The sequence below is a fragment of the Gobio gobio genome (genome assembly GCF_949357685.1).
Source record: "Gobio gobio genome assembly, chromosome: 4".
In the NCBI taxonomy this organism is placed as follows: Eukaryota; Metazoa; Chordata; class Actinopteri; order Cypriniformes; family Gobionidae; genus Gobio; species Gobio gobio.
This window is the reverse complement of record NC_137100.1, coordinates 49747374-49772704: the sequence shown is the minus strand read 5'-3', so window position 1 is coordinate 49772704 and position 25331 is coordinate 49747374. Positions and strand designations below refer to the sequence as shown.

Here is a 25331-nt window from a genome sequence, read left to right as displayed (position 1 = left end):
ATCCGAGGTGACAATCCAAATAACTGTGGGGCTGACAATGCACCGACGACCAAACATGCACTTGAATTTAATGGGAGCTACTGGGAAATTCACAGGGATTCTTCTGTGCGATGGAAGTTGAAAACGGCGTTTTCATTGCATTAGATTCTTAAGAGCTCAGTGACATTTTATAAGTGGCATGGATTGGCTATATTTTTGGGAACGTACGAGAATACCTGTTCGTGCCAACTTTGTTTTTTTCCCCCCTTTGATGAGTGGCTCAAAGGAGAAACTTTAATGTGGCATTACACCGGTAGCTAGTATGGCTATGATGAAGGCGAACTTGAGCTGTCTGGATAGTTTATCCCGGGGAAACAACTGCCTCCCCGCCAGGAACACGTCTCCCGGGGTAGCGACCACCCTCGCCGGCGTGCTGATCTTCACCACCGTGGCTGATATCGTTGGAAATCTACTGGTCATCCTGTCCGTGTACAGGAACAAGAAACTGAGGAATGCAGGTGTGAAGACCTCTGTAATGTCAGGCAATCACACACCATATGTGTGGCAATTTTTTATTTATTTATTTATTTATTTTATTAAATGATAGAATTTACAGCGTATGTATTTGTAATTGTTTGTAGCATGCTGCATCTAAATACACTTATGTAAGTTAAAGCAGCATTGGCTTTTCGTGTTAGCTCAAGTTGTTTTGGTGTCAGTTTGACATGGATCATATCTTTTTTCAGTTGATAGAGGTTGTTAATTGCACTATTGTAAACTGTGAACACATTGGTCATAGTCTGCACATTATAACATAGTTAACATTATTTACTCTGTGTGCCCTGTTTTGATGCACCTCAGACTTACATAAGAGACACCAGCAAAACATGGCTGTCTTTTTGTGTTGTGCAACAAAAGATGTTAAATGGCATAATAACTTTTTACGTTTTTGATGTGCAAAGAAGTGTCAGGAAAATGTAACCCAAGGCATGAACACTTCAACAGAAGCACGTCAGCAAACAACTCATTTTACAGGGCTTCATTTTATACTGCAGGCTGTGCGTTGAATAAACAATAGATATGTGAGACTTTTATAGGGCTGCAAGAATATAAAGTGCACACATAGTCTTAAAACCACTTACACATACAGCAGTGTCCAAAAGTCGGAGATTGTTTAATTGCGAATTATATGTTCGGCATTATACTAACAATTCAAGTTAAAAGTTGAAATGAAAGGTGTAATGAATTTGAAAAACCTGATGATCCATGTTAACCAGCATGATTTGAAAATACCGGTATTCCAGAGAGCGTCTTGTGCTTCAGTGGTAGAAAATCAGACTTTTGTTCACATGATCAATGTCCCAAATTTGATTATTTGACTTAACGTAGTTCAGAATTCCTTTTACTTTTTGCCAATTAGATTTTGTATACCAGATTACCAATGAGTTCTCAGACTTTCGGATCTCTTTGTACATCTGTGAAAGGACATATTGCTTGCTACATTATCTGTTTGTTTTTTCTTTGCATGTAATCTTATACAGGTGGGAGCGAGAGAACAGAGCTCTGCCTGCTAGGGGTATATACGTCTATCGATTTCACTGCGATACGTTCAGAGTTATTTCACATAATTAGGCTGTTGGAGAATGACCATAATCTCAGCAGAGCAGATAGAAACAGAAGAGATCTTCTGTGATCCATTCCGTCAGAACTGAAGGGCTGTCATCAGACACAGTGTGGTGTTTAATGTATTTAAAGAGCTCTGTAGTTTGAGAATTAATCATGATTTGAAAACAGTGGTTAGTTATCCATGTTGGGGTCCACAAAATGGGAATTATGAGATGCACGTCAATCATAATAAGAGAAGCATGCTCCAGTGTGGATGGTGTTGCATATTCCTTTCATCAGACCGTTCCGTTCTCTGCAGCTGCTCCTAACTGTTTAGGCAGCATGTCGAAATCTCACTGCCTCAGATCATGCGGTGCTTTCCCAGCCTGCCCTGAGCAATGAGCTGCTTGAATAGAAGTGCAGCACTGCATGTTTGCATAAAGAATGGAGATCCAGTGAACATCCATTGCTGGATGGTAGAACAAAAGACGCTTAGCTCCAAACACACATGCACACACTACACACATGATCAACAATAATTATAATTCATTACATTTATGTAGCGCTTTAAATATGGAAGGGGGAATCCCCTCAACAACCACCTGGGTGATGCAACAGCAGCCATCTTGCGTGGAGAGGAGAAAGATTGATGAGGGTGATTAGGAGGCCATGATGGACAGAGGCTAATGGGCAAATTTGGCCAGGATGCCTGGGTTATACACTGCTACTCTTTTTTCGAAGGACATCCTGGGATTTTTAATGACCAGAGAGTCAGGACCTTGGTTTAATGTCTCATCCGAAGGACAGTGTTTTTTGACAGTATAGTGTCCTCCCCATCACTGGGGTGTTAGGACCCACACAGACCACAGGGTGAGCACCTCCTGCTGGCCTCACTAACACCTTTCCAGCAGAAACCTAGTTTCCTCAGGAGGTCTCCCATCCAGCTACTGACCAGACTCAACCCTGCTTAGCAACCATTCTTGGGCTACAGGGTGATATATATGGCTGATGGCTGTGATATGGCTGATATATCAGTGTCCGTAATTACTGCTCTGAGTACATCTCAATGTTCAGGACGTGTCAATGAGGCTTTAGAGAATTTCGAATGTAAGTTTCTGGAGAACTCTGTAACATCAGAATCATGTGTGTGATGACAGGAATGCGGTATAAAAGAGAGGCACGCGATCTGGTGGTCCAATTTTAGTGCTTGTTTTTTTGTTTTATTTCTAATTTTATGGTCTTATAATGCCTTTAAAGGGTTAGTTCACCCAAAAATGAAATTTCTTCCATTAATGACTCACCCAAATGTTGTTCCACACCCGTAAGACCAAAGGACTGAAAGCCCTCGGACTAAATCTAAAATATCTTAAACTGTGTTCCGAGGATGAACGAAGGTCTTACGGGTGTGGAACAACATTGGGGTGAGTCATTAATGGAAGAAATTTCATTTTTGGGTGAACTAACCCTTTAAGCACAGGACAAGTGGAAAAAGACAGGAAACCACTGGGGATAGGGACAGTGAGATCAGGACATTACACAGGCATTTGACTGCTCGCTGTGCCACTACGAAGGTGGGGAAATTTCACAAAATTTGCCAGTAAGCATTTTAAGTGGTGGATGGGCAGTTGTGCTCATGTAATTCTATGTTAAGTATTACATATTGTTCATATACTATGTTTTTTAATGACAATTAAATGCACTGAAAAAAAGCAGTTCATTAATGGCAAAAAATACCCGATAGTATCCAATGCATTTTGATCGACACAACATTTTTTTTTAATGTTCACAATTAAAATTCAAATGTTGACTATAATGGCTCATAAGAAGCAGTTGAACAGGACAGGTATCTTGTGTTCAAGGACAAAGGGGCCAAAGCCATTTTTTTTGTTGCAAATTCATGATGTATTAATGTTACAAATGAATTCACTGAGAAAAAAAAATGCAATCCGTTTAAAATACTCATCGTACTTGGCATAAATTACCACATAGTATTCAATACGTTCCTATGTAAACATTTTCATCAGCATTTTTTAGAATGTCATGCATACATTTTTATATTTATATTAAATAATATTTTTATATTATATTCCAGTAAATACAAGTGTAGTCAAATCTTCACTAAGACGGAATGTACGCCTAACAAAAAAGAAAAGAAAAAAGGAAACAGACTAAAATATCAAATTATGTGATATGTTACTTAGAATTTTGGCACGAGGAAAATGAAACCCTCATTCCTCTTTTTTTTGTTTTCTCTCAGCTCAGGCCATTTCTACAACCGTCGGGTTTGGTAATGGGGGCTGTGCAGGTTCTGGCAGCCTGAGTTGGGTTTAATCAATACTCCCTTAACCCTGTCCTCTGGCCAATCTTTAGACTAGAGGGCTGATTGATAGTTTCTTCTTAATGTCCAGCATCAGTTCCCTCACACTGTTCAGGAGATTGTATCACAAATTAAATCTTCCAAAGTCAAGCTTCCCAACCTGTCAAAATTATTTAAACCCCACTATAAAACCAGTATGCATATAAACACAAGACACTGCCAAAAGTTTGGGATTGGTAAAATGTAATGTTTTTGAAAAAAGTCCATATGCTCACCAAGGTTGTATTTATTTGTATATATATACATATACACAAAAATAATTGTGAACTGTTATTACAATTTAAAATAAATGTTTTCAATTTTAATGCATTTTATAATGTAATTTATTCCTGTAATGGCAAAGCTGTATTTTCAGCATCATTACTCCAGTCTACCGAGTCACATGATCCTTCAAAAATCATTTGAATATGCTGATCAGGAAACATGTCCTATTATAATGACAGCTGTATTGATATATTTTTGTGGAAACTGTGATTTTCAAAGTCATCATTTATTTGAAATTTATTTATCATTTATTTATAACAATGTAGGCCTTTACTCTTTACTGTCACATTTGATCAATTTAATGCACACTTTCTGAATAAAAGCATTAAAGGCACAATATGTAAGAGTTTTAGATTAAAATATCCCAAAACCACTAGAACAAATATATTTTGTTGACCTGTGTACTTACATTATCCTGAATGTTTCCAAGAATGTTTAAATCCAGAGAAATCAGCTGTTTTAACCAATTATGGACTGTGTCCTTGCGTCACCTGTCAATTACGTCATATCTGCCTTACCCTTGATTTCAGTAGAACCCATAGAAACAACAAAGATGCGTTATTGTATTAGACAGCCGAACAACTGTTTGGATATACATTTATCAACAGAAAACGAATCAATGATATACAGCGCAACACAGTTAGTCTTTTTTTTTGAATCGCTTGTTTTCTTGATTCACCGTGAGTAACGTTTTTATGCCTCAGAGACACAGAGTAACGTTATAACATAACTTTCAACACACTTAAATGTATTTAGTATAATTGTTTTAACCATGTAAAACATACGCAGCGAAAAGAGCAGAAATGACTGACTGCAGCATAAGCATAATAAAATTATATTTTAAAGCATAATAAAAGTATATTCGCTCCCAAGGGCTCTTGTCGCGTCCTGCTTCATACCACCGTAACGTTAATAAAACTGCAATACATTCACTCAATCATGAACATGATTTCTGCCTGAGGCCATCGGATTCCTTTCAGCTGTGGAGGTGAAGAGTCGAGACTACAACTCCCATGATTCCACGCTCATTTACAGCGTGATCAAACTACGCCTTTGTTTTGAATAAGCAACCTCTAGCGGCTAAACTTATTCTGCGGCTTTAATTTCTTTCAAATAGGGCTGGGCGATATGGCTGAAAACTGTATCACGATATAAGTGTTTCATATCGGTCGATATCGATAATTATGGATACACTCAAATAATTAAAATGTAAACATAAGTCTAAAATCACAATGAACACTTAACAATTATCTCTTAACATTAAGTTGCAGTGCCTCCGTTATTTCTTTGTACCGTTTAGATGCTTTGTCATAAGGCAGCTCGTGCTGCAGAACCAGACGAAAGTATAAACAAGGTTTAAGGTGGTAAAACAAATTTGGTCTGACTACGGTCAGAATTATAAAATCCAAAAAAACTGCCATACTGGCAAGCTGACTTGTTTTCCTGTTTTATCAACAATTTCCTTGCTCGCTTCGGCACTAATTTTCCATTTATCACTACAACGAGACAACGATATGGCACAACCAAAAAGGATACTGTTACGTGATTGGCTGTTAGCGTGTCACTCCCGTTGCTAGGTTACCAGAGAGTGAGTGCCTTTGTTCATGAAACCAAACTTACATTTATGCATTTGGCAGACGCTTTTATCCTTATTACCCTTATTACAGGGATAATCCCCCTGGAGCAACATGGAGTAAAGTGCCTTGCTCAAGGAAACACTGGTGGTAACCGCTGGGATTGAACCACCAACCTTCTGCGTATCAATTCTATGGTTTAACCCACTAGACCACCATTGCTTCGCAACCAAACTTGCTTCTCAACCTCTGGTTTCTTCCGAAGAACTATCAAACGTTTTATCGAGCGCTTTTTTTTAAAATATCGATTACGTATCTATCGCGATACATATCATCGTTTTATCGCCCATACCTACTTTCAAATAACAAAAAATAAGCCTGACTGGCCGCCATGTTTCACACAGACACTACTGCTACCAGTCGAAGTGGAGGGCATCTAAATTTTCACTGTTTGAAAATTTTCACTGCTGCATTACAATGTCTCCATTAGCGGCACTAGCACACTGCATTTCGTCCATTACGCCTCACCTGAAATCGCAGCAGTGTTTGGCATTGGCACACACTCAGGGCTGCTGATGAACAGATGGCTTTCAGAGGAGAGGCAATGAACTATTCTCATTGTAGCAATACACACAGACAGTGAGGGAAGGTCGGCATTGGCGGTGTATGAATTCTTTGACTCAAGGGTAGCCAACTCTGCTCCTATAGGGCTACCTTCCACAGACTCCATTCCAACGTGCTCCACCACACCTGTCTGTAATTTTCAAGTAATCCTGAACACCTTAATTAGCTGGTTCAAATGTGCTAATTTGCTATAAACATGATTTATACCTCATTTTGTGCAGCTTCTTGAGGAGAACACCTTAGCAACGGAATAGCAATCCTATGGCAACTACTGAATCTGGACTGCAACTTTGCACTTCTCCAGTTTGATATGGACCATAAATTCTGTTAATGGCACATCAGTCTACACAACACAGACACTCAGTCAATGAGAATGTGTTTTTCACTGCACCATTCCCTAATATAATAAGCAGACACACACACACACACACACCGAGCGTCAGCATAATTGAATGTGTCTCCAGTTCACACTGAGGCATGTTAATGCTCTTATATGGTCATTTCTGACATGAATGGGTTTGAATTAAGCTGGAATGTATGTGTGCAGATGGAGAAGAGTTGAGATGGAGCGTTACAGTGATTCTGAAAGTATTTGATGGCGTTGGTGATGTTTTTTGCTTGAGCTGCGGCCTCAGGCACAACCGTCTGACCTGCTGCACTTACCGTCACAGTCTGCCTGTTAGACAAGTTCAACAGCCAGTAGAATATCTCACTACTGCTACATTTTTTACAATAAAAGAGTAAACATGATCATTTGCTTATCGCAGTATGAAGATGTTTATATGGCTTGACTGGGTTTGATCAGTCTGTTGGCATAACTCGCGAGAGGACGCTTGGCTGTTTTATATGACTGGCTGGCATTAAGGAATAATTCAGCATTAAGTACTTATGGAAATGAAGGGGGAAATAGTCCCTCTCTTTCTTTTTCGTGCATACGCATAAACACACTGCTTTAAATACTTACCGAGTACATATATTTGTGCCATAAACAACCTCCTTACCAGTTTTGGGAAGTGTTCTAAAAATGCAATGCATTTCATACGGATTTACACATTATAGAAAGAAACTAATTTCATACAGTGTTATATTTTGGGAAGTAACATTCTTTTACATAATTTTTTTCTGGTTCCTGAAATTTTAAATGAATACAGTGGTTTAAATAAACAGTTTTATTTCAAATAAATTATTTGAAATATAGTTAAATAAAGTTTTTTTGAAAAGAGTGGTATAATGCTTATGTAAAAAAGATGTCTAAGAATTCATGCAGGTAACTTGTAAGGCATTACCCTTTGCGCCTTTACATCGCTCTAATCTCTTTCTCTCTGAGTGCTTCCGCTCAGTTATTTTTATGATAGAGTGGGGAATATGGGTCTGTTTGTTTACATACCGTGTGTGTGTGTGTGTGTGTGTGTGGGCATGTTTTTGTGAAATATCAGGACACAAATGTGTATAATGACATGGGTATGACATAGGTATTACAAGGAGAGGGTGAAATATAAGGACGTTACCCATGTCCTCACTTTTCAAAAGGCTTATAAATCATACAGAATGAGTTTTTTTTCACAGAAAGTAAACTGTGCAGTTTCCTGTGATGGGTAGGTTTAGGGGTAGGGGGATAGAAAATACGGTTTGTACGGTATAAAAACCATTACGCCTATGGAATGTCCCCACATTTCACAAAAACCCCTGTGTGTGTATGTGTGTTCAGAGCAGTGTTGGTGGCTGGTGGCGGTCTCTCACCAGTATTCCATGAACATGTGGGTGTGTGTGTGTGTGTGTGTGTTCGGAGCAGTGTTGTTTGTGTGTGTGTGTGTGTGTGTGTGTGTTTGGAACAGTGTTGGGGGCTGGTGGTGGTATCTCAGCAGTATTTAATGAGCATGTGTGTGTGTGTGTGTGTGTGTGTGTGTGTGTGTGTGTGTGTGTGTGTGTGTGTGTGTGTGTGTGTGTGTGTGTGTGTGTGTGTGTGTGTGTGTGTGTGTGTGTGTGTGTGTGTGTGTGTGTGTGTGTGTGTGTGTGTGTGTGTTCAGAGCAGTGTTGGGGACTGGTGATGGTATCTCACCAGTATCTCATGAGCGCGCGTGTGTGTGTGTGTGTGTCTCAGCAGTATCTTGTGAGCTATATAATCCGATAATATAACAGACGATAGATGGCAGATTTTAATGTTCCACACATATAATCCTTGGCATCTGAGCGAGAGAGAAAGATGAGGTGTGCAGAGTTATAATAGACTGTCTGATCTTTTTATTAAAATAAGCCTGCAAAATGCATTTCAATATCAGCTAATTCCAGCACCATTCCTGCTTCAGTTCAGACTAGCTGAGCCAGACTATCCATTAAATACATTTATGACAGCACAGACGCAGCCAGATCAGCTCACTCATCCTCAATGATAACCTCAAACTGGCTCAGAGAGGTACTGTGGGAAAGTAACAGGTAATTGCATTTTAATTGTCTCCTCTGAAAGTCAGCTGTGAACTGCAGATTTCTTCTCTTTCCCCTCACAGCCAGATTATTCTGAATCATCCACCTCTCTCTGACAAAATCTCTACTGAACCACACTTACTAATATGTATTCAGTATATAAGTTTACATCAAGTACATCAAGTTTAAGGTGCTGACGCTTGCCTACAGAGCCACCACGAGCTCAGCTCCTGCATACTTTGACTCGATTCTACGAGCCCACACCCCCACCAGAAGCCTTCGCTCAGCTAAGGAGCGACGGCTTGTGGTACCATCACAGAGAGGCAAAAGATCCCTTTCCAGAACATTTTAATTCAACGTTCCCAGCTGGTGGAACGATCTTCCCACCGCCATCCGAAACGCAGAATCATTGACAACATTCAAAAGTCAACTAAAAACTCATCTCTTCTGTGAGCACTTAACCTCATTAAAAAAAACACACACCTTTCTTTCCTCTTTCTTCCCTCTTTCCCTCCCTACGCTAGCCTGTGCTACACTGAGCAATGTACACGGACTTAGTATTTCAGGCACTTGTTGCGCTTACTCGACTCTTCATGACCAATCGCTTCCTGTACTTCCAAATTGTAAGTCGCTTTGGATAAAAGCGTCTGCTAAATGCATAAATGTAAATGTAAATATAACATGAGTGTATATAACACTCTTAAAAATATAGGTTCCTTATTTATGGTTCCATGAAGAAACTTTAACATCCATGGAACCTTTCCAATGCACAGAAGGTTCTATATAGTACTATAACACTTTCTTAAAATTATTAAAATGTTCCTTTACACTAAGAAAAATGTTTCTTTTAAGAACTGTTAACTGATGGGTTCTTTGGGTAACCAAAAATCATTCTTCTATGGCATCACTGCAAAAAAAAACTTTTGGAACCTTTATTTTTTATTTTTAAGACTATATATATAGTGTGTATTTCCTGTGAGGGAAATATTCCTGTATTTTATTTATTTATATGAAATAAAATATATATAGTTTGACATAACACACAACATATTTATAATTTTAATATAATTTTATATAGTATGACATAATGTTATAATACAGAGAGATGGAGAACAGGTGAATGAAATACAAACAGTTTATTGAGTGTCCAGAGTGCAGAGTTGATCAGGTGAGCAGTCAGAGTGATGAATGGCAGGATAATTCAGATAACTGGATGATAATACTCAATGTCTTTCGTAGGACAACCAGGAGGACGGAACACAGGAGCCAGGGAGACGATGGAGACAGGAGACGAGGACTAGGAGACATACTGGAGACGAGGAAGCAGGTAAGTAGCACGGGAGAGTCCTTGAGGTAAGCAAACAGGTTTGCGTTGTGCAAACGAGACCGGACAGTGATAGTGTGAGACCGTGGGGCTTAAGTGCAGGCAGTGATGAGGTGATGATGAGCTGCAGGTGTGAGTGATCAGTACTCGGAAGATGCTGTAAGACTTGGGAGTGGGTGGAGCCTGGTGTGCTTGCCGTCCTCCACGATGAGTGGAAGGGGGGGTTCTGGGGTTGCGTCAGGCTCTGGGGAAACCGAAACAGAGGGGTAGTGAGGTTTGAGTAGGGAGACGTGGAAGGTGAGATGAACCCGATAGTGAGGTGGTAATTGGAGCTTGTAGGTGACTGGGTTGATCTGCTGGATGATGGGAAACGGGCCAATGAACGGGCCAGCTTCTTGCATGGCAGACGTAGGCGGATGTCCCGAGTGGATAGCCAGACCTCCTGCCCGACTTGAAAGGGTGGAGCTTCTGAGTGGCGGAGGTCGGCTGTCATCCTACGTCGGCGGAGAGCGCGCTGCAGTTGATGGTGCGCTGAGTCCCAGACCCACTCACTCTCCCGGAACCAGTAGTCGACTGCCGGGACATCAGAAGGCTCTCCAGACCACGGGAAAAGGGTTGGTAGCCGAGTACGCACTGAAATGGAGTAAGACCAGTCGATGGTTGAAGCAGGGAGTTTTGCGCGTACTCGGCCCACTCGAGGAACTGGTTCCAGGAGTTCTGGTGGCCGTGACAGAAGGTACGGAGGAAGCGGACGATCTCCTGGATCTCTCCTTTTCTGCCCTTTCGACTGGGGGTGGTATTCTGATGAGAGGCTTACGGTCACACCTAGGAGCTGATGGGAAGCTTTCCAGACTCTAGAGATGAACTGGGGATCTAAGACGATGTCTTCAGGAATGCCGAAATATCGGAAGACTTGGTTAAACATGAGTTCTGTGGTCTCCATGGCGGTGGGTAACCCTCTCAAGGGGATCAGACGGCAGGACTTTGAGAATCGATCAACCTCTACCAGGACGCATGTATGGTTCTCAGAGACTGGAAGATCCGTGATGAAGTCCACTCCTAGGTGTCACCAGGGTCGGTAAGGAATGGGCAGAGGATAGAGTTTGCCGGAGGGAAGATGGCGGGGGCTTTTGGACACTGTGCATTCCTTGCATCCCTGCACGTACCTTCTGACGTCGGATGCCATGTGTGGCCACCAGAAGCGCTGTTTTAGCAGCGAGAGGGTTTCATTGACCCCAGGGTGGCCAGTGCCCAGAGATGAGTGAGTGGAGTGGATGAGGGGATTGCGACGAGTGCGAGTTACATACTGCAAGCCCGGTGGACAGCCCGGCAGAGTGTTGGTGGAGGCATTGGAGGAGGGCAGGGTCTCCTCAGACCAGACCATGGGGCTGACGAATAAGTGATCCGGGAGGATGGGCTCGGAGTCTTCTACCTTCTCTTCCGGACTGTAGGTGCGGGACAGAGCATCCGCTTTGACATTCTTGGACCCAGGACGATACGAGATGGTGAATTGAAACCGGGTGAAGAACAGCGCCCATCGAGCCTGGTGCGGGTTCAGTCGCCTTGCACTTTTTTCAGTCACGAGCACTTTTCGGCTTTCAGAAAGAGATGGAAGCTCCTCAGGCGTTGGAGGACCTCCGCAACGTGACGGCGATGGTCGGCCAGGCTCCGGGAGTAGATCAAGATGTCATCGATATAGACCAGGTCAAACTTGTGGAGTCACTCCTGGAGCACCTCATGGATGAAATCCTGGAATACGGAGCGTTGGGGCGTTGGCCAATCCGTATGGCATTACGAGATACTCATAGTGGCCTGTAGGTGTCACGAAGGCGGTCTTCCATTCGTCCCCCTCACGTATCCGAATGAGGTTGTACGCGCTGTGGAGGTCCAACTTCGTGAACACAGTGGCACCATGGAGATGTTCCAGCACTGCAGGGACGAGAGGAAGTGGATAGCTTGTAATGTTGTTAAGTGCTCGATAGTCAATGCATGGCCGCAAGCCTTTGTCCTTCTTAGCCACGAAGAAAAAGCTGGATGCAGCAGGCGAAGTAGACGGACGGATGTAACCTTGGTTGAGCGCCTCCTTGATGTATTCTCCTCCGGACGTGACAGTGGGTAAATCTTCCCACAGGCACTGGCTCACTTGGCAGCAGATCAATAGCACAGTCCGATGGCTGGTGTGGAGGCAGCTTGGAGGCGTGTGTGGGGCAGAAGACGTCGCTGAAGGGGGCGTAACAGGCTGGGATGTCCACCGAGCGTTTCTCTACCGGACTCTCGATCGACGTGGAGCAGACGGACAGGTTCTCAGGACGTGGAGAGGCTGGGACAGGAAGTGCAGAGAAACAGACCGGGAAGCAGCCGTCAGGAGATGACGGGATTGTGCTGCTCCAACCATGGGCGCCCTAGGATGATGTCAGCGGTGGATTCCTCCAGAACCAGCAGATGTTGTTGTTCCCCGGTTATGGAGTGGATTTGGTAGACGGACAAATGATCAATCCTGAGCTGGTGGCAAAGGGAGCTCGAGATAAAATTACCGGCTGACCCAGAGTCAAGGAGAGTGACAACTGTAAGAGACACAATGGCAGCAGTAAGGATTTCAGTGGTTGTGACTGGCTTCATTTTACTAAGAGACGGGATGAATGCACTCACCAATGGACGAGGAGGGCGGACTGGGCATTCAGTGATGTAATGCCCGGGTGATCCACAGTAGAGGCATAGGTTCTGAGAAGGGCTCCGGTTTGGCCATGGGACTGGCATTCACCGGAGGTGAAGGAGAGACCGTGTCTGTGTCAGAAGTGCTCACTGATGATGGTGAAGATGCAGGAGGAGTGGTGGTGAAAGTTCGACGGAGAGCGTCGACCAACTCCTGAAATGGATCCGGGGCACTCATGCTGGCACTCTATTGTGTTGGTCCGGTCTTCTGTTATAATACAGAGAGACAGAACAGGTGAATGAAATACAAATGGTTTATTGAGGTCCAGAGGGCAGAGTGGATCAGGTGAGCAGTCAGAGTGATGAAGGGCAGGATAATGCAGATAACTGGATGATAATACTCAATGTCTTTCGTAGGAGAACCAGGAGGACGGAACACAGGAGCCAGGGAGACGATGGAGACAGGAGATGAGGACTAGGAGAGACACACTGGAGACGAGGGAGCAGGTAAGTAGCACGGGAGAGTCCTTGAGGTAAGCAAACAGGTTAGCGTTGTGCAAACGAGACCGGACAGTGATAGGGTGCGTTCCATTCGACCGTAAGTGGACTGCGAAGTGGACTTCAGAGGGTATTCCTCCATCTTAAGTGAGATTCCAGATACTAATATTTTATTTCGTTGTGTGTGATTTTTAGCATTGTATTACTGCCATAGGCAATTGCAAAATTGCATTTGAATAAGATAATCTGACGTTGGTATTACCGAGACAGCTTTGCACTTAAGTTGCCTAGATCCAGGCATAAATTGGTTTTGATTTAAAGACATTCACGGCCTATCATCTGCGCGTTGAACTGCAATTATCAGAGGCAGCTGATCTCACTCAGCAACGAATCGGTTCTATTTAACGAGCGTTCCATAGCTGGCGCGCGTTTCAGCCTCCGCGTGTGAAGACCGACGCGGGTAAAGACATCTGTATTCGACTCTTCCTCTGCGCAACTCCTCTGAGGCAGGGACTCCGATAAGGCACCGAGTTATCTCCTTCTTCTCCCTTCATCTTTCTTTCCTTCCTCTCTCTAACCACTCCACTCCATCCCCGTTATCTCGCAACCACGCCCCACTATTACACGTAGACGTAGACGGCACCGTAACACTGCTAATCTACTTCCTGTTCCCTCCTCCTCTAATGCCTCTCCGTCTCTTTCTTTTTCTGTGGGGCTATGGAATTGTCAGTCAGCTGTCAATAAAGCTGACTTCATTCCTGCCTTTGCCACTCAATCCACCCTCAAAATCCTGGCCTTGACTGAGACCTGGATCCGTCCAGAAGACTCAGCAACACCTGCTGCTCTCTCTAATAACTTCTCTTTCTCCCACACCCCTGGCCAGACTGGGAGGGGTGGGGGCACGGGTCTTCTCATTTCTAACAATTGGAAATACTCATCTCACACAGCTCTTTGCAAAAACAACACATTTGAATATCATGCTATAACGCTTTCAACTCCCACTAAAATACATATTGTAGTCATTTACCGCCCCCCAGGTCCACTGACCACCTTTGTTGATGAGCTAGATGTTCTGTTGTCCTCATTTCCAGAGGATGGCTGCCCACTCATAGTACTCGGCGACTTCAACATTCACCTGGACAAATCTTATGCTTCAGATTTCCACTCCCTCCTAGCTTCATTCGACCTCAAACGCCTCATCACGTCACATACCCACAAATCTGGTAACCAGCTGGACCTCATTTACACACGCAACTGCTCTACAGACAATATCTTGGTCAAACCTCTACACATCTCAGATCACTTTTTCATCACATTTAATCTTCAATTTACTACTCACATACCTCCAGTTCCTCCACCAGTTACTTTCAGACGAAACCTGCGCTCACTCTCTCCTTCTCATCTTTCCTCTGCTGTCTCTTCCTCCCTTCCCTCATCCACACAATTCTCTTCTATGGATGTTAACACTGCAACTGACACTCAATGCTCCACCTTAACTTCATGTCTAGACAATATCTGCCCTCTTTCTTTTAGGCCAGCACGAGCTACTCCCTCTAACCCTTGGTTATCTGATGTTATTTGTGAACATCGGACGACACTCAGGGCAGCAGAGAGGAAATGGCATAAATCAAATCACCCATCAGATCTAGCTAAGTATCAGTCTTTGCTCTCATCCTTCTCGAATGAAGTACACGCAGCTAAATATTCTTATTTCCAAAACAAAACCAGCAGAACCTCAAACTCACGTACACTATTCAGAACATTCAACTCTCTGCTCTGTCCTCCTCCTCCACCCCCCACCACCTCCCTATCTCCAGACGACTTTGCACAATTCTTCACAAACAAAACAACAACTATCAGCAATCAGTTCTCACCCCCACACACTGTAGATTTTAGATCAGCCACTTCCACGACCGAACATACTCTCTCCTCATTTTCCACACTCACTGAGGCCGAAGTATCTAAACTTCTCCTCTCCAGCCATCCTACCACCTGTCCTCTCGATCCCATTCCCTCACACCTCCTTCAAGCCATCTCTCCTACTCTCCTTCCTGCACTCACACACATCATCAACACATCGCTCTGCACTGGCACTTTCCCTACCACTTTCAAGCAGGCTCGGGTAACTCCACTGCTTAAGAAACCCACTTTAAACGCATCACTCATAGATAACTACAGACCTGTCTCTCTCCTGCCATTCATAGCAAAAACTCTTGAACGAGTTGTTTTCAACCAGGTTTCATCCTTCCTCTCACAGAATAACCAGCTGGACTCGAACCAATCCGGTTTCAAAAGGGGCCACTCCACAGAGACTGCATTACTGTCGGTCACCGAAGCCCTACGGATAGCTAAAGCTGAGTCCAAATCATCAGTCCTTGTCCTCCTTGATCTATCTGCTGCCTTTGACACGGTAAATCATCAAATTCTTCTGTCCACCCTCTTATCACTGGGCATCACAGGGACTCCGCTCCATTGGTTTGAATCTTATCTCACAGGTAGGTCCTTCAAGGTTGCCTGGAGAGGAGAGGAATCCCAAGCGCATCAACTGACCACGGGGGTTCCTCAGGGCTCAGTGCTTGGACCTCTCCTTTTCTCCATTTACACTACTTCATTAGGTCCCATCATACAGGCACATGGCTTCTCATATCACTGCTATGCTGATGACACTCAGCTCTACCTTTCATTCCAACCAGACGACCCCACAGTAGCTGCACGAATCTCCAGCTGTCTGGCTGACATCTCTGCATGGATGAGTAAAAATCACCTACAGCTCAACCTGGCAAAGACTGAGCTCCTCATCTTTCCCGTCAGTCCCACTATGCAACATGACTTCACCATCCAGCTAGGTGCATCCCTGATCTCCCCTTCAAAATCAGTCAGAAATCTTGGAGTTACATTTGATGACCAGTTGTCCTTCAGAGATCACATTGCTAAGACAGCTCGCTCTTGCAGGTTTGCGCTCTACAACATCAGGAAGATCAGACCGTTCCTAACAGAACACGCAACACAGCTTCTTGTCCAGGCCCTGGTTATTTCTAGACTTGACTACTGCAATGCGCTTCTGGCTGGACTCCCCTCTTGTGCGATCCAAACACTTCGAATGATCCAGAATGCAACGGCACGTCTGGTCTTCAACGAGCCCAAAAGGACCCACGTCACACCACTCTTCATCTCTCTGCACTGGCTACCACTCGCTGCTCGCATCAAGTTTAAGTCGCTGACGCTTGCCTACAGAGCCACCACGCACTCAGCTCCTGCATACTTTGACTCGATTCTATGTCGTCACACCCCCACCAGAAGCCTTCGTTCAGCTAAGGAGCGAAGGCTTGTGGTACCATCACAGAGAGGCAAAAAATCCCTCTCCAGAACATTTTCATTCAACGTTCCCAGCTGGTGGAATGATCTGCCCACCGCCATCCGAAATGCGGATTCACTGACAACATTCAAAAGTCAACTAAAAACTCATCTCTTCCGTGAGCACTTAACCTCCTAAAAAAAAAAAAAAAAAAAAAAAAAAAAAAACACTTTCCTTTCCTCTTTTCCTCCTCTTTCCCACCCTACTCTAGCCTGTGCTACACTGAGAAATGTACACGGACCAAGTATTTCAGGCACTTGTTGCGCTCACTCGACTCTTCACGACCAATCGCTTATTGTACCCCCAAGTTGTAAGTCGCTTTGGATAAAAGCGTCTGCTAAATGCATAAATGTAAATGTAAAATGTAAATTCCAATCCAAAGGGAGCGAACATGTTCAGTCTGAAGGGTACTGCGAACGGCGCAGGGAAGAAGGGAACATCGATACATCACTTCACAGGAAGTAGAGAGTGAAAATCACCCAAATGTCTTTGCGCGTTGCGTGCATCACCTGTCTGAACTAATGATGGTGCAGAGCCGTTGGTTGGAAGAGTTTTTAAACAGCTCTGCGATTGAGGAGTTTACATATGCATTTGAATATTCATAGTTATTATAAAAACTAGAGTATTTATGAATGGTTATGGCAATAACTGTTACATTTGTATATTATATTTTATGAATATGTAAACAAATTAAAAGTGTTGAGAAGCACCTTAGGGCTGTCATTTTTTATATTTTACTTTATTTACCTCAGGAATGTTTACTGTGCAGCTGCACTTGGGGAAAAAAGCGCACGAGATGAGACCGCTACAAAGACCATTGATTAAGAATAGCCTACATTTATATATAGTTAACCAAATCAAAGTATTTTCATATTGAATGACAGGTGCAGCTTCAAATCTGTTCATAGTCAATGGTAACTTATAAGTAAACTGATAAAACTAATGGACAATGTTTTGATTATATGTTTTAGATAGCCTATACTGTGTGTTTTGTAAATGTATATGTTTATTATATGGTTTTCAATTTGAAAGTAAAGTAAATTACAATATTAATTTATGTTATATGATAATCTGCACCCGTCGTTGCCTTTCTTTGATGACGTTGCAGGGCGTTCCAAATGAGCGATTATTGTCAGCGAAGTCCACTTCAACTGATATTTGATTTATAAAAATAAAAAAAAACTAGATTAACTGAGACTTGCTACAGCACTTGCATACTGTTGCCCTTGACTGTTCTAGTTGCTTCTTTTGCTCTCATTTGTAAGTCGCTTTGGATAAAAGCGTCTGCTAAATGACTAAATGTAAATGTAATGTAAATGATATACCGTGCTCAGGGAGTAGTGAGCAGTGAACAGTGTGTAGGGACCCTGTCGAATGAAATGCACCCATAGTGTGAGAGCGTGGGGCTTAAGTGCAGGCAGTGATGAGGTGATGATGAGCTGCAGGTGTGAGTGATCAGTACTCGGGAGGTGCTGTGGGTGGTGCTTGGGAGTGGGTGGAGCCTGGCGTGCTTGTAACACATAACACACGTCATATTTATAATTTGAATATAATTTTATGTATGTATAAAATAGTTTTATATTTATATTATGACAGCTTGTAATATACAAATTATAATATACAATTTTTATATTATGATATGATATGATATAATGTTAATATGTTTTTGTTTTTTGGACACCATTCATGACTTTCATAATGATATTTTAATTCATATTTTGCATAATTATAATAACTATATGAATTTTGTTCCATAATGCAACAGGACATGTGCATGTGTGTTCAATGTTCATGTATGTGCGAGAGTGTGTTTGTGTGTGTGTGTGTAGGGGGTGTACTGTATGTGGTGAAGTTGCATAAGCACATTCAGTATGGTTTCAGTTCATCAAAAAGGTATTGATGCGGTCTGTGATATTTTCTAGGAGAGATCACAATATATTTTAGTATGTTATTTTGTAAATTAATAAAAAAAGTGTTAATATTGTTTGTAAAATGACATATTTCTTGCTATCTTACAAATTGCTGTTGGCTTACATTACATCACAACTCTAAATCCATGGTGTCCACAGCACTCTCAAAATATATATAATTTTGAAAGTTAAAAAAACAAACATTTTTCAGTTAACAAAGTCATAAATTACAACAAAGATGTTAAATCTATTTTGGCCTCCCTCTGCAATGCAGGAAGAAAACAAACATTTTTCAGTTAACAAAGTCATAAATTACAACAAAGATGTTAAATCTATTTTGGCCTCCCTCTGCAATGCAGGAAGACTGCACTGCATGCATTTCTGAAGCTCAAACATCTACAGATGGAACATGCTGACACCTCAAAACAAGTCTTTCTCCAACTAGACTTTAGTTTCTCTTCTGTTTTCAACAATGTGAAGTTCGAGAATGAATTTGGATATTTTTGACAAGATTCTTGCCTGGAAAATAACCTTTCATGTGCATCCATCTTCAGGTTCACTCTCCCTTCCGAGTTTTCCTTGTTTACTGTTTGGTCTTTTATCCAGTTTTGCGCTGCCGAAAGTGTTGAGTGCTGTTGAGTTGTTCTTTCTCAGCTTTGTGATGACTGCCTCATCTCACCGTCTGCTGCTAGGTGTCAATATTGTATCCAGCTGGAGAAAAAACTCAGATATCTTTTGCACTTGTTTCAATGGATTCTTTCTCAGTCTTATAATTTGGCCACACATTGTGGAGGTGCCATTATGGAAAGAAGGTGATGTCCGTTTTATCTCCTGAGCTGGCAAAGCATCTGTCCGTGACCCCATCTGCTTGACCTGTCTGTGTGTGAACAGGACATTGTAGCTTTTGTGTTATTTCACTATTCTACACTATTATTACACTATTACTGTTATTACACTATTTCACCATGCGCCGTGGTGCTTCGTGAGTTCACGTCAAAGGCCCAGGAGGAAGACAGAAACTTGTTGAATAAAGTAGTTATTTATATTTTTTTTTTGCCCACAAAAACTATTCTCGTCGCTTCATAAAATTATTGTAGAACCACTGTAGTGAGATGGACTTTGTAACGACGTCTTTAGTACTACCTTTTTTGGGTCTTGTGAGTGCAAGTTATTGCTGTCAATGGGGGCCTTTCTGAGCCATTGGATTTCAACAAATATATCTTAATTTGTGTTCCGAAGATGAACAAAGGTCTTACGGGTGTCGAACGACATTAGGGGAAAGTAATTAATGACAGAATTTTCATTTTTGGGTGAACTAACCCTTTAAATATTCTTCGTTATTGAAAAACTGTTGCTTTAATTAGCTTTAACAAAACATTAAAATCATTAAGAAGACCTTTGTCTGAAAAAACATATTCAATCATTTTAGCAAGTCTCATTTTCTACTTAAATCTACAACATTTAAAAAAAACATCAAATATTAGATCAAATTAGCGCAGAATCAGCTTTGTGCAGCTGCCCGCCCGATCGTGTCAAGGATCAGACAAATTTCCACATGCATCTTGAAAAGTGGATGTTTTGGAAAGTGCAGCTGCAAGTTTTCGTGCCATCTAGTGATTTAGAGGAAAATAAAATCAAAGGAGCCTTTTACCCCGTGGAGTCTTTAGCCCTGTTGTAACCTTATAAAGTGGATATAATTTAGTATTTTCTTTAACTGAGTAAAAAGAGACATTTACCTCTACCCACTGTTTTTATTTAGGCTGAATGCACTTGATACATGGCTCTCTGTATTTCTACCAAATAGCCTGAAGATATGACAGAAATAGTAAGAGTAGTAGTCTCTGCTATTTCAAATTCAATAATACATATTATATTCCGGTTAGGGATTACTGGCTTAAGGGATGTAAAGAAAAAAAAAGGTAGAGCAAATAATATTCTGATGAAAGATGACAAACATGCACTGATGAATCATGCCTAGTAACACCATATTAAGAAAGATAATCCTTTTTTATATTTTGACTTAAGGATCACAAGAAAGTGAAAGGCTTTATGCTGAGATCTCCCATGTGTCCTCCTTGTGACTCATTTAAACATGCAGCTCAGGGTTGGAGAACATATGTCCTTGTAGAGTTTGTCATGAGAAATTGTGAGAGAGGAAACCAATTAAATTGTTCTATTCAGAATAATCATGTGGATTTATAGTGATCCTCAGGCAATCCTTCCTACCCAGGAACTGTCCTGATCTGAACCACAGACAAAATAAATCCTGTTCTGCCTCTCTCTCGCTTTCTGGTTCTTTCTCTCTCTCTCTCTCTCTCTCTCAAACATGATATACGAGTCTTTGTAAAATAAGCATGTCATTATTACACTGTCTTTATGTCCCTCAAACTTGATGAGGAATAAAAACAAGAGTAGACCCATCTGCATTCAAGCTGGACGATAGTGATAAAGGAATGGTTCAGTATTTACACCTTATCTCTCATGAACTGTGGTGTTATTAGATGTTGAAATGCAGCTTGTTAAATGTTTTATTCTCTGACCGTGGGCCATGTGACTTTGATTCTTTGACAGCTGTGTAGGTTCATGCTGATACTGTATAATATATACTGTCATCTGAACATCCACCTATAAAAGGTACCCAGAGCATTGTAAAAATGCTTAGTATTTAAATGGCGCATTACATCTTTTGTGTCTTAAAGGGATCCGATTATGTTTTTTTTTAACTTTCTTTAGTGTGTGATGTTGCTGTTTGAGCATGAAAAGGGTTTGCAAATGTATTCTCTATATCAGCAAGCACTGTTTCTGAACTCCCTGAAAAGCCTCGATTGTAGTCTTTAGTTTTCTTCTAAGAACGTACACATCACAATATTCCTCGTTTAAATAAATCCCACCTAAGGTATACGCAAAAAAAGACTGCACAAATTGTGTTAGTAGTATGTTGAATTTCGCAGAGGCGCGACATTTCCAAAAGACACTCAAAGCGGTTGACCAATCACTGGTCACACTCTGGGCCAGCTGACCAATAAGACCGTATTGCACTTTTTGGAAGGAGGTGCTTCGTAGACACAGGAACTAAACCGAGAGTTAGAGACAGACTGGGGAGAGAGGTGCTGCAAAATATGTGAAAAACAGTGTTTTTGAACATTCAAGCATGAAAAAAAAGCATTATAGATCCCTTTTAACTCCGTAAAAGCAAGAGATTCCTCTTTAGTATTTGTCCGAAATACTTTCCTGCTCAGAAATGATGTCTTTGTCCGCTGCCAACAGCACTGACTCTCCATATAAATGTCATTGTAAATGTCAGTGCGAAGAACCCGCTGTGACCTGTGTACAATTCCCTGACCATTTTGACTTTGTTGCCAGAGGATCCATTTCTAGAGACTTTTTGAAAGAAGTCAAAAATTGCTTTATCGAGCCCGAGGTCCGGCTTGAGCTTAGTTGGAGGATTCTGCTCTGATCTCAGTGTTGAGCTGCTGGAGAGAAAAGAGGCATTTGAGCGCACAATTGAAAATGTGTTTCAGCTGAATCGATATTACAACCTTGAGGGAATTGTATCTTCACAATATGTCCAATTGTACAAAATGCTTACATTTGATCTGCTGAGTTACAATGAAAAATTAAATAAGCAGAACTTAACCTATAATCAGGATTCCTATTGGAGTAGAGAAAGGCGCTAGCAATTCCTTTTTGATCTGATACCAAGTATTATCAAGCCCTATATCGCTGCTATTAAAGGATTAGTTCACTTTAAAATGACAATTACCCTATGATTTACTCACCCTCAAGCCATCCTAGGTGTATATGACTTTCTTCTTTCTGATGAACACAATCAAGAGTTATAGGCCTTTATTAAAAACAACATGTGTCACATGTCTGTTTAGACTTTCTGTTTGTATTCTGATTCGTTCATGTGCTCCTTTGGTTCAGTTTCCCGCCACTGATTACCTTCATTATTAGTTCATTCTGTTCAGCTGTTTGCTTGTTACCTTGTTTGTGTTCCATATAAGTTCTTCCTTTTCAGTCACTCCTTGTCTGTTCACAGTCTTTGGCCCCGTCCACACAGAGACACGTTTAGCTGTAAACGTAAAAATGTTGTATCGTATCAGCTAGGGATGCCGCAATTCTCAATATAATATTGAACCGTCCGGTACGGCATTCACGGTTCAATACGAGCCTGTGAATTGCGTTTTTTCGGTTTTGCATTTAATTAAGTATTTTTCTACAAATTCTATCATTTGCCTCCATCCCAATACTGAACAACGTGACATACATTCACATCACACGTTAGTGGTAGAGTTATACTCACGGAACACTATAGTTATTCACAATCACGAAAGTTCATTATTTGCATGCGTTTTAAAGCTTTGCCGGCGTGTGCGCGGTTTTAACATGCCCGAGCGTGCGCACTAAACGCCTGTCAAACACGTGATTACTGAACTAAGTCGTCTTAGCGCGCTAATACTGTCAAATACACACAAGGTTTACATAAACACAGTCGGTGATGTCTAAAGTGAAAGTAAAATCGGCGCTTGTCTTTATTAGATGCAAGCAGGTCTTACATTGACAGCAGGCAGCCTATTGAACACGCCGTCCTTAAAGGGACAGTTCACCTCTAAATTATGTAATTATTTACTCACTCTAATATTGTTCCAAAACCTGTATTCATTTCTCATTTTTGAGTGAACTATCCATTTAATGTTAATACAACAACAAAAGACAGAGAAAATCACTCACCGCTCTTGACTGAAGAACTTTATTACAGTATCTTTAATAAGAATCAGTGTATATTTTATAGTGAAGTCTATGTAGTGTTTTATTTTTACATTTATTAATTCAATTTCATACTTAAATGCTGCAGTACAGCTCTGAGCTGCCAGTGTAAATCTTTATATATATATATATATATATATATATATATATATATATATATATATATATATATATATATATATATATATATATATATATATATATATATATATATATATATATATATATAATATTATACAATACACTAGGAATGTGTACAAGGATTTTTTTTAAGTAAAGTTTTAAGTTTAAGTAAGGTTTTTCAATTCTTTTAAGTAAAATAAAAAAAGAGTATTGCAATTAAAAAATAGTCTTTTTTCTCCTTAACCTTTTGCTGTTCCTGTCGCTTAAGAATAGAATAGCAAAAAACTGATGTGACAAGCCATCAGAACCGAACCGAACCGAACCGAAAACCGTAGTTAAAAACCGAGGTATGTATTTAACCGTGGACTAACTGTATTGTTGCATCCCTAGTATCAGCGTTTTAGGTAGTGATGAGCAGACCGAGGCTTTGTGAAGCACTGAAACAGTTGAAGCAAATGTGCCATATTGTAATCCGACACCCGTCTCTACGGAGACACCTAGTGGTCACTTGCATGTGTTGATCTGAAATAACCTTGATTTGATCCATGTAAAAAAAAAATAGTTTTTAAAGGGTTAGTTCACCCAAAAATGAAAATTCTGTCATTAATTACTCACCCTCATGTCGTTGGACACCCGTAAGACCTCCGTTCATATTCGGAACACAAATGAAGATATTTTAGTTGAAAGCTGATGCTGAGAAAGGCTTCACACAGGCCTCCATTGGCATTCAGTACATTGACACTTCCAAGATCCATGAAAGGCACTTAAAACGTTGTTACAAAGTCTATCTCACCACAGTGGCTCTACAATAATCATACAATGCGACGACAATAGTTTTTGTGCGCAAAAAAAAATCAAAATAACACCTTTATCCAACTTGTTCTCGACTTCCGTGTGTGCCTCCACGCTGAACACGGACTTGGGCGCTGAACATGCTGATTGGTTGAGTTCACGCGGCATTTTATTTCAACCGGCATTTTTAAAAGTCTTGCGAGGTTCGTTCTGTGTTCAGTAAATATCAGTCTTGCTCTTTCTGTCCGATGGCGTGCGATCGTCTCAGCAATCGCACGGTCAATGTCCGTAATAGCTGATAATGACCTACGTTGTCTTATTTTAAATCTAGCTTTAGGAGCTTTCAGAATACGCTTTAGTATCAGTGCTTGTCTCTTTTCCGCAGTTTTGTTAATGACCTCTTTAGTAAACCAATACATAACCAGCAAAAGCAGCGCTGCTTGCATCTCCTCCATACTTGTTAATGTTGCAGACAGTGTTGCGCAAAATGCTTGCTGTCCGTCGCTGACTTGGAGGAGCAGCCGCGCGCAGTCCTACATCACCGGACTAATTTGCCTAATCTTCACGGTACTTTAGACTGCAGTGGAAACGCAGACAGTAGCAGGTCTGGGGGGAAAAAAGTTCCTGTAAAAAAAGTTCCTGGTACAAATTGTTCCGGGTAATTTCGGTGGAAACGCGGCTTTAGGCTATTATGCAAGGATCAATCTTCATAACAACATGCATATCAGAAGTACAGATATTTTATGATTATGAATTCTGCACACTTTCCCATGAATAGTTCGGATAATTTCAGCACAGGAGCTGAAGTAGCCCTGTTTGTCGCCCTGTGTGTGATGCTTCGGGTTATTGGACTCGTGCTAGACTGATGGCAGGAGATGCTGATCTTGTCAAAGCACACTTCCTTTCAGCTGTGGCTTTGAGTTGACAAATGTTTGGCAGGCTGAGACACTAGTCAAAATGCCACTATAGATTTAAAGAGATGCTTGGATAAATCATTTCTGATGCTAAAGGTGACATGGTGAGAAAGAGGGAGATCTAGGGCTGTCTAAAATTCGATTTTGTG

At 41.5% G+C, this 25331-nt stretch overlaps 1 protein-coding gene across 1 annotated transcript in view; it reads left to right on the top strand.

Annotated features, from left to right (window-relative positions):
* Positions 1-301: 301 nt before the first annotated feature.
* The window catches only part of mtnr1c (melatonin receptor 1C), a gene marked incomplete at both ends in the record, with an annotated part of 36634 nt that continues 11604 nt past the window's right edge, over positions 302-25331 (top strand). The window contains one exon of the mRNA XM_079813768.1: positions 302-497. Coding sequence (XP_079669894.1) covers positions 302-497 — 196 coding nt within the window. The remainder of the gene's footprint in view (positions 498-25331) is intronic.